At 40.6% G+C, this 10,501-nt stretch overlaps 2 protein-coding genes across 5 annotated transcripts in view; both read left to right on the top strand.

The window, feature by feature from the left end:
* The first annotated feature begins 396 nt into the window (after positions 1-396).
* Positions 397-6,230, top strand: LOC105455228. Of its 4 annotated transcripts, none has more exons than XM_011698393.1 (10): positions 397-730; positions 1,529-1,681; positions 1,899-2,093; positions 2,266-2,340; positions 2,409-2,471; positions 2,613-2,684; positions 2,791-2,856; positions 3,096-3,206; positions 3,284-3,382; positions 3,649-6,230. In XM_011698393.1, the coding sequence occupies exons 2-10, from the start codon at positions 1,581-1,583 to the stop codon at positions 5,747-5,749; spliced, it is 2,883 nt and encodes a 960-aa protein (XP_011696695.1). In that variant the 5' UTR covers positions 397-730; positions 1,529-1,580; the 3' UTR covers positions 5,750-6,230. The 4 variants fall into 4 exon arrangements, with proteins under 4 accessions (XP_011696695.1, XP_011696724.1, XP_011696704.1 ...); XM_011698402.1 differs by lacking the exon at positions 397-730 and adding an exon at positions 779-959; XM_011698412.1 differs by lacking the exon at positions 397-730 and adding an exon at positions 982-1,095.
* A 1,722-nt stretch (positions 6,231-7,952) lies between these two features.
* The window catches only part of LOC105455221 (dual specificity protein phosphatase 10), a 34,967-nt gene continuing 32,418 nt past the window's right edge, over positions 7,953-10,501 (top strand). Inside the window, exons 1-2 of the mRNA XM_011698369.1 lie at positions 7,953-7,979; positions 9,312-9,589. Of these exons, the coding sequence (XP_011696671.1) occupies positions 9,487-9,589 (103 nt within the window). The 5' untranslated portion in view covers positions 7,953-7,979; positions 9,312-9,486. The remainder of the gene's footprint in view (positions 7,980-9,311; positions 9,590-10,501) is intronic.

Raw genomic sequence — 10,501 nt, 5'->3', positions numbered from 1 at the left:
AAATTTAGTTTTTTTTATATCCTTGTATCAGTATGTAAAAATTGTAATAAAGACAAATTGAAATTAATAGCAACGTAATTTTCAACAAATAGTTTTGCGAAAAATTTAGTTTCTTATATCCTTGTATCAGTATGTAAAAATTGTAATAAAGACAAATTGAAATTAATAGCAACGTAATTTTCAACAAATAGTTTTGCGAAAATTTTTTGCAAAACTAAACATTTCTGCAGGGTCTCGATGCGTTTTTACGCGTGCGTAAATTTGTGATGCCTCGAATTGCCGCGTATTCGGCGCGCACGCAGTGGCTGATGGACCGTGCACAAGCTCATGGGCGACCAATCGAATCCATTATGTTCAGCTGACTCTTTTTACGAACGCACGCCACGCGTCGCACGCATCGCTTCGCGCGAATCCTCGTTTCTCGTTTGTTAAGGGACACCGATTCCTTCTCTTCGTAAGGAATTCTACTCTCTATCGGCCTTTTCTCCTTCGAGAAAGATTCGCGGTTACTTCCGTTGTAACGTGGGGAAACGTTAACGCGTAAACCGCGACGGTTTAATCTAACGGATCGTTTTTTATGTACCTCCGAAAAGTTGCGCCCGAGGAGGAAGCGGGGATCGCAAGGAACGGGAGGATGCGTTCGCGTGTCGACAGGATCAGCGAGAGAAACGTGAGGATTGACTGAGGATGCACTGAGTTTTGTTCGCGAAATTTGTAAGATTTGTCGCTCGTAAGTATTCGCTCGTAGAATTCACAACCTCCCTTACTCCACGAAATTCTAGGATTCCAAGATGTGTCGTCAATCGTGTTTGTCTGTTGATTCTCGTTGATTCTATTTCACGGTAAACATTCTTTAAAATTTTTCTGCATTTATAAGAGGTACGAAAAAAATTGGATGCAAATACCTACTTACGAATGGCAGTATTCATGCAGGAAACTGAAATAAAAACTTATTGAAGGTTGGCACTTGTGCATAAATTCAATATGCAGTTTTATGAATAATTTGAAACAATTTCACAGAACAGGATTTAGTACATGTATATAAAAGCAAATAAATGGTAACAAACAAAGCTTTCTGCAGTTGTGAGAAATTGAGTAAGAAAAGTTGAACTTGGATTTTGGTATAACAATAATAAACGAGCGATTAAAAACATTTATATTTACTTCAGAGAGAATTAATTACATTTTAAGCAATTTATTTATACTATTATTACTTCTAAAATACAATATTCTAGATTTTTACGCATTAATCAAACTTTGCTTTTTTTGTAAGAATCTTTATAACATGCTGTATTTTACATACTGCTTATATATCAAAGCTAAATATAAAATTACATATTGTACATGATATTGTGGTTAGAATATTTAGAATTTATAAATTATCTATTTATATATAAATAGGTAATGTTACAAATACAAAACTTTCAGATTAAAAATGTACTTCGTTTAATGTACAAAGCATAGGATTAGAAATATATAAGATATTTACAATAGTCATATATTGTACATATATTCGTTTTTATTTTAGGTTTTCAAGTAGAAAGTCAACTGTTGTGTGATAAATAATACTACATTAAAGAATGGACAGCAGTAACACTCGTTGGTGCTCTGCACCAGGCTGCATGCTGAATATAAAAATAATGAAACGGCATTTCTTTCGATTTCCGAAAGATAAGAAAAGGTATTTGTGATTATTTGATCTAAATTAACGTGCATTATAAATTTGAAGCTCTTTCTTCTCTTAAATATATATACATGAATTTTTTAAATATTGATTTTGTATTAGTATGTGAAACAAATAGGTATCTTCAAATATTACTTACATTCTACGTTTGAATATTTTATATTGCAACATGTGTTATATTCTCAGATTTATATCCAAGATTGTATAATTTTAGATGGCTAGAATGGATTAAGGCATGCAATAGAATGGATTTAGTACCAATAGGCCCAGAATATGCTAATCGATTTTATCGGTTATGTCATTTACATTTTCGAGTAGAAATGTTTCGAAATATAGAGGGAAGAATTTATTTGAGCAAAGAAGCTGTGCCGTCAATATTTTTGAAGCCATTACAAAACCAAACAGGAACGTTAGTAAATACTTATATATTTCTGTTATTATCTACAGTTTATATATGTATAAAATATATTACAATATTGCAATGAAACAGTTTTCAAATAAGATTTTCTATTAGATTTTAAAATTGTACTTAAGAAGAGTACTTTAAAAGTGCAATCCCCTTTCTTTTTCTCTTTTTACAGTAATAATTCATCTACAACTTTGTTTCAACCGATTTCCTTTGTAACGATATTTTTGAAGCCAGAGAGCAGAAATAAGTAAGCTTTTATTTGATTTTTTGCCCAAGGAATAGAATAGTTAATAAATAATGCAATTTTTTTTTCAGAAACTCGTCAGATTTATCGCTATCCGAAGTATCTCAAACACATCCCATGAAACCTGACGAAAGGTGAGCTTCTATTTTACCATAACAATAACAATATAATCTATAATAATTCGAACGATTTAAATAAATTTGCATACATATAACTATATATAATCTGTCGTTGATCATTTTTATTTGTTGAGTAAATATAATTTCTTAATGCAGAGATACGGCTATAATTTCACCGGTGCAAGCACTTTTTCCTAGAGCGTCTGTAAAGCAGGCATATGAGAATAGGTAACTTTTCTGTTTGCGTTATTATCGATAAGCATTATGTTTCTGACTCACAAGTTCTTAACTCACGTTCTGTGTTACAATTGTTAAATAATTAACTTTTTATCAGAAATACATCGTCACCTCAAAGTGCTCAAACCACATTGCTAGAAGAGAAGTCAGAAAATGATAACAGGTTAGAGATATTGAACTAGAGATAATTATATCAATATTTAGGTCAATTACACATAGCACGCGTTTAAATGTATTATTGTCAAAAAATATCCAATTCATTTCTTTTCAATTAATATTTATTAAATACCTTTATTTATTCCCGTTCTATTAGTAGAATATAATGTAAATGAAGTTTGTGCAAATTTATTTACGATATGTCGACAGAAATAAAAACACTAAAAATGTTCACTTTATTAATAGGAATTTGATGAAGGAAATACAATTCGTCAAAGAAATATATACGAATACAGAAACAGCGTCGACATCATCGACACCGTCGCGAGCATCTCCGAAGGAGGAATGCAGCAATACGTAAGCTGATTTTAAAAGATCAACTTATACAACGCCATTTGTAATTGTTAAACAGAAAATTATTATTTTCCTTACAGAGATATTATAGATTTAACATCTATGGACATGGATTATTCACAGCCAACAACGTCGTCGAAAGCAGTATCGGTCGGTGCAGCGAAACAAAATGGCGACAGGTGAATATCGCTGCTGGGGATTAATTCCATACAGCACACACCTCCCAGAGACGTTCTAAAGACGTTCTCCACGTTCTAAGGGCGGTCCCTAGAATAAAGTGTGCTGTTTAGAATACTACGTGTATTTGATTTAGTAAAGCTGCTAAAGTTTTGCAAAAGTTTGCTTCAGCGTGATTAACGTCATTATTATACTAAAACACAAAAACGTCAATTTAACAATGAAACGAAGATAACTTTGCTATTGATAACTTTGTTAAATGTTGCAGGGCATCAAAAAAAAGACATTGGAACATTTCGACGCAGACACCGGAAGCTTGGCTGTACATCGACTCCTTTCTTCGAGGGAAGAGACCTATGGAGAAATCCGACATTCATGGCGACAGTCTGGTTGCAAAGCGGAGGAAAACGCTCGGCGCGGAAAACGAGGACGGTCGCGTGAGCATGGATCAATTTAAAACTGCGTGTGCAGACTTATTACCGCGTAATTCCGCTCTGTTAGTCTCGGCATGCATCAACGCTCGCGAGAGGTCCAAGGCTAAAAAGAGCTTAGAGAATAGGCAATTCGCGCTCGAGTTATTCTTCATGGCGTCGGGCGCGTATAGATTCTACCGGCCGCTATGCCAACTGCCGACAGTGCGTCAACTGTGGAGACACATCCGCAACTGGGATATGCCGCCCGGCTTGAACGACAACGTGTTTAACGCGTTGCGCTTGAAGCTGAGGTCGCTGCCGCCGGCGGAGAGACATTGCTCCCTGTCGGTGAACGAGATGCAACTGAGGCCGCATCTCTTCTACAATCTGACGCGCGACAGAATCGTCGGTTTCCACGACACCGGCACGCAGAAGCGGCGCACGTTAGCGAGAAAGGTCCTGGTGATAATGGCGTGTAGCTTGGCCGGCGACTGGGAACAGCCCGTCGCCTATTACTTCCACGGCGGCACGTGTCGCGCCGATGTCGTGAAGAATCTGATATTCCAATTGATAGTCAGATTGAAGAGCATCGACGCGACCGTGCACGTTTTGATTACAAATATATCGTCAACGTTTCTGCGATTGTCACGGCTGTTGGGAATCTCCGCGGAACGCCCGTCATTTCTGGTGAACGACGAAAGGGTGTTTTACATTTTCGACGTTACACGGCTAATGAGAGCGACCAGAAACGTGTTCAGGAGCTACGAGCTCCGCTTCCGCGAGAAGAGGGCCTCGTGGACGGATATCGAACTCTTTTTCAGACGCGACAGCCAGATGCGACTGCCGCTGGCTCCTAAATTGTCCGTGGGTCATCTCGAGCCTAAAGGATGTCAAAAGGTGGAAACCAAGTACGCCGTTGAGGTATTCAGTAGCAGTATAGCTGCAGGTCTGAGCACGCAAGTCGCATCCGGTGAGTTACCTCTGGAAACGCTCGGCACGATGGAGTTTATACACAATTTCGATCAGCTGTTCGACATCCTCAACTCCTCCGCGTCCACAAAATCGAACACGAAGAATTTCGGACAGGCTTTCACGGGTAGCATGCACGAGATAAGCTTCCTGCAGCAGACACTCGAATTTTTGAAGTCGATCAAGGTGGTGGACAGGAACGGCGCGCATGTCAAGTCGATCAGGAGCTTCGATCGTTGGCAGATCACGATCAACGCGGTTATTCAACTGTGGGACGTGTTGAAGCAGCAGTACCAGCTCCCCTCTCTCTACACGAGAAGACTAAATCATGAGAGCATCGAGCGCGTTTTTCGTTCCATTAGACGGCAAAGCGGAAATCGCGTCAAACCCACGCCTATCCTGTTTACTCGCGCGTTCAAGAATCTCGTAAGCAAGCATTTCCTCGAGCATTCAAGCGGGGGCGATTCCACCGTGAACGGGCAGAAGATGCTCAAGCGGATCGCGTCGTCCCCGTCGGCGACCTCCCTAGCCGACGAAGTTCCGCCCGCCGTTCAAGTGGTTTTGAACGTCACGACGACGAATTATCGCGACATCGATTTACGACTGCCCGAGAAAAGCGCGTTTCAGCGCGTGTGCGAGTTTCTGCTCAACGAGTGTTTGCGGGCGCACGTTAATTGCGACGTGTGCGTCGCCTATGCTGCCGGCACGTCCAACAGAGACGCGTCGAGCTGCTTCAATTCCTACATCTCCAACCTCGATGACACGTTCATGCGTAATTTCGAGAGACTCTCCATCGAGGACAACATTGGCGCGCAGATTCTGCAGCTCGCGCAGGAAGTCGACTACAAACCACCCTGTCCGGACTTCCCGGTCGCTTTACTGGTCAAACTATTTTTACGTATGCGAGTATATTTTACGTTGTCGCGGCATAACAAGATTTGCAAGGGCATAGAGCCGCGCAGCTCTTTAAATGTGATGCAGTTATAAATGGCTCGTTTTTATTGCGTTATCTACGTTTTATTACGTTTAGATTTTATTTCGTTTGTATTGGTTAATATTTTTTTTAATTAGTATTGTTTTCTTTATATATTCTTTATGTACTGTATCGTTTAAAAGCAGGAATTTAATGCGTTATTTTCGCTAAAACAATTACATGAGTTTTTCCTAAATCTCATGGCTAATATTTCGAGAAGTGTTTCGTATTAAGCGAATAGAGATTCGTGAATATAAATTTTCCCTGAGTGGAAGTCGTCGAATGTAGTGAACCTTTGTGTTTTTAACACATTACGTTTAATTGAATATATTTTCGAATATATATTACTGATTGCATGTTTGACAAATTATTTTAAAATGCTTAATACGAAATTATGATTTTTAAGACCTTACTAATTGTCATTCACCGTCCTTTTAGTTTACTCTTTTATGACAAAGAATTCTCTGAAAAAATTATATATGACGTTATTGAAAACTGAGTTTTATTTTAAATAAGCAGGACATAAGGAAATAAGGCGTCCGGCACATGAAGGGTTTGTGATAAAGTTATAACTTAACAATGTTCAAGGAAATCTTCAGTGCATTATATTATATTATAAGTTTTGTTAAAGAGAAAGAAATTATGTTTAATTTCGTACATCTTCCGTTTTGTTTCCTTCCGTTACGAGATCAATTATTATAATCGTTCTTTTTAAAAAAAAAAAGAAGAAAATGAAACTGAGACAATTCTTAAAATCAATTTTAAATAACCTATTTCAATAAATTGGATTTTATAGAGATGCGCGATTAATTATATTAATTAAATTTAATTCTATTTTATATTCTTTATTTCATTCATCCGTCACCAATAAACTTTAATCAAAAGTATGTATATATTTATTTCATTACAGAATTGTACATGATCACGTAATGGTTAATCTTTTTTTCGATTAGCTGGTACTGGTATGACGACCAAATAGCGTGGTACGTAATGACCTTTTTTCGTCATAGCAGAGAGCTAAGGGTTAAATGCCTCACTGTGTGTATGTGTGTGTGTATGTGTATGTGTGTGTGTGTGTGTGGCGCGTGTGTTTATATATATACATATATATATAAGAAACGTCCAACATTACAAGTAGGTCAAGCTGTGACGTGCAACGGCAATCGATATAATCTAAATACGATGAGTATACTCTCGCGAAGGGTGAAGTAATGCCACGGAGTAAACGCGTTTCGCTAAATACGGAAGCAGATTGGATCGTTGTGTCCGCCAGTGGTACCCATATCGGGCGCGGATTGTCGTCGCTCGCCAACTGAATTTTAACATGTGCGATACTATAGAGTATAGAATAACACGAGTTCCGAGAGGGCTCTGTTTACATTTTTTTCTCTTTTTTTTCCTTTTCTTTAACGTTCTGTTATTTCGCTTCAAATATAAGAAATGTAGGACACTTCGGTTAAAGAAGGCGAACTTGTAGACACAAAAGTTCAGAGCACCATAAAGGTGAGATAAGAATATGCAAATGTAAATTCTTAATTTATACTGTATGGATTCGCAAAATTTACAGAAAAATTTGAAGAAAAATGAGAGTTTGGATGAATCTCTCAAAAGCCCAACTGATCACAACTCCATTTCTTTTTAGAAATTTTTAAATAATTTTAAATTGAAAATTATTTCAATTTAAAAGAATTTTGATAAATTTTTAATAAACATTTAAACCTTATCAATTTTTCCTATTTGTTATTATATGTATGAAGTTTGGCTTTTGAAGGAGGCACAAATATGCAGCATGCCAGGTGCTTTTCACTAGATTCCGCAAATTTAATTGTAAGCTTTATACGCGTGGCTAAGATTGTATATTAAGAACGCTTTTATTGAGAAACTCTGCGCAGGTGAAGAAATCGATCCGATACTCTCTTCGGTACACGTGATCCGCGCGCGCGCGCGGGCGCGGGCGCGCAACGTATTCGCGCGGACCTCCGGCGCGCGGCGGCGGGTTACCTAGGACACCGCGTACATACGAGGAGGGCCGCGTTGCGGGCGACACTTCCGGCACAGTCGTGTCCTCTCGGTGACGGCGTCGACGGGGGCCATGCACGTCGACGTCCGCGTCGCGACGTTCTACGATCCGAGTGCGCCGTGCGACAGTTCCCGAGTGCATCCCGAAGCTGAGCCGCGGGGACGAGTCGAGGATGTGATGAACGCCGTCGAGGACTCGTCGAGGAGCGTGGAACGTCACGAGATGTGCGTGTGAAGACATTCCCTTTTTTATTTTATTCCGGCGAATCGCTACGAAAAACGCGCTGAAAAGAGGGCTGAACGATTCGAACACCCTCCAACGTGTGTCGCGTTGAAAGATGCTCGGAGGATCCATGACTCATGGAAAAGAATTTTGTTTTTTTTTTATTTACTCGATTTGAATTAAATATAATCCAGTCGTCGAACGCAAATGTCGAATCGGATGCCGTCGCGAGAATACCGAGATCGATAAGCCGGAAGGAAACGAAGGGAGGGAAGTTCGACGCTCGTGAAACGTCGCATTTCGAATCTCAGGTTTATCTAATGGCCCTCGCGCGCGGGATGAATCATCGCCGGTTCTCTCCGGCGCGGCGCGCCCTTATATTTCGTCCAGATACTCCGTCGAGTGCGCGCGCTTATCTTTCGACACGAAAATAATATTTTACGTGCGCGCGCGCGCGCGCACGAGAAAGATAGAGACGGAGGGAAAAAGAGAGAGGACCTCGAACGGCTTTCTCTCGGTCGTGTGCATCGGTAATGGCGCCGCGAGACCTTGCCGCAGCCTTGCGTTTTCGCCCCGAGGCTGAGAACGCTATTTAAATACACACGTACACGCCGTGTCGCGCAGGTGTGTAAGGGGGAACTATGCTCGTAACTCCTCACTCTCTCTTTCTCTCTCTCCCTCTCTCACGGCGACGTCGATAATCCCTCACTCCCGTCTAGAGTATATCGAGCGCCGGCTATTACCGGAATCGCGCATTCAAGGCGCGTGCTTGAACGTTCAAAAACCGATCACGTTCCTCGATACGTTCAAAAGCGCGTCAGAACGGTCGAACGAGAAATTCTGGATCGCCTTGGTTCCCGCCGAGGTTCCTGTTCCGTCTTCCTCAAGGCTCCTCCGTCAAGCGGAGTCAACGCTCTTCCCTGTCTCTCCTCGCCACGATCGTGATTTTTTCGATAACTCAAACGCGACGCGAAAGGTCACGCGAAGAGAAATGACTGCGTATATAGGGATAAGCTCTTGCATCTGTTTATTCTGAATCCTTCCAAGGTTTCCGGGCCCCTCTTATTATTGTCGTCATACTCGGAAGGCGTCAAATGGCGTAAAATTTCTCGGAATATGATTATTAAAAGTGCGCGGTCCATTGACCGCGCGAGCGACGAGAAAATAGAACGTGCGTCTCGGATCTCGAGCTTTGTTTATTCGAGAGTCCAGCTCGCGAAATCGGAGTGGACATCGTTTTTTTTTCGCGCTTTTCCTCCGCCTGCCGCCTCGTCGCCACGCGACAGATCGCACTGCGTCTACGATCGTTCTAACGGCGGGGTTTTTTTTTGCAGGTCAGCGTGAGCAATCTCGGCCGGGCACCTGCAGAGAAACGTAGCGGGCGGACCCGTCACCGCCGTGACTCGGCGGGCCGACAATGCTCCTACGTCGTCCTCCGGACTGAGCTTCCTGGTACGTGAGTCAGGATCGCCGGAACCGCCGGGCGGCCTCGGTGGCCTCGCGGCGAGGATGAGCGCCAAGATATCGGCGGCCAGTCGCGACGGCGCGGCACAGTCAACGGCGAGCCATCGCACCGCGAGATCGTCGCCCGTCAAGAGGCCGCTGTCGCCGGGTAAGTGACACGACACGCTTGACAATGACAGGCATCGTACTCGCCCATACATCTTCCATGGATCTCATAAAATTAGATTTGCAGAGCGGTGTGCATAAATCTAACGCGCTGTTGCGGAAACTGACCCGGGTTGATTAAGCGAAGGATTTGTCTAGTGTGTCCTTTTAGTTTTGTCAATCAGAAACAGTTCGGTCTCGGGTTTCAATGTGCTTAATATGAAAAAAAAGTTTTTTTTGTGACGCACCGTGAATTGAATTCGGACAGACGACTTTCTCGTGACGTTTGAATCAGTGATTGTTTGATCTTTGTAATGTGTGAAGAATGGAGAGTACGTTGTTTACAAAATACAAATAAGCCTTGCAAAGTGATACAAATTGGATTTTATTGCTTTCTTTTCGTTTATAAATCATTAATCACAACTTTGAGAACTTGTTTTTAAATTTTCTTGCTTTGGAAGTATATTAATTTGATTTATAATATGTTTTTTAAAACCGTACGTGGTGTATAAACATTTTCTTAATTTACGAAAAATAATTTAGGCAATCAAAACTTAAATGTTTTTTACATAAACAACGTTACAAATAACGGTTTGTAGAAAGAAGACATAATTATGTTATAATAAGATTGTTGGCTTGTTTTTTTATTGTCATTTAAATTAAAGTTATTTTCCATTACTGATTATTTTATGAGTCAATAATAGATAATCCGTAATATTCGTTATTAAAAATTCATCTCATACATTTTGATTTTTTCTTTTTTTTTGTAAGAAAAAAATAAAATAAATTTGATATTATAAGTTATCAAGCAAGTTATATCGAGAAACATAGATAAGATTATTTTCACACACACACACACACACACACACACACACACACACACACACACACACACACACACACACACACACACACA

The sequence above is a fragment of the Wasmannia auropunctata genome, unplaced genomic scaffold (assembly GCF_000956235.1).
Source record: "Wasmannia auropunctata unplaced genomic scaffold, wasmannia.A_1.0 LD336106.1, whole genome shotgun sequence".
Taxonomy (NCBI): domain Eukaryota; kingdom Metazoa; phylum Arthropoda; class Insecta; order Hymenoptera; family Formicidae; genus Wasmannia; species Wasmannia auropunctata.
This window is presented reverse-complemented; position numbering and strand designations above follow the sequence as displayed.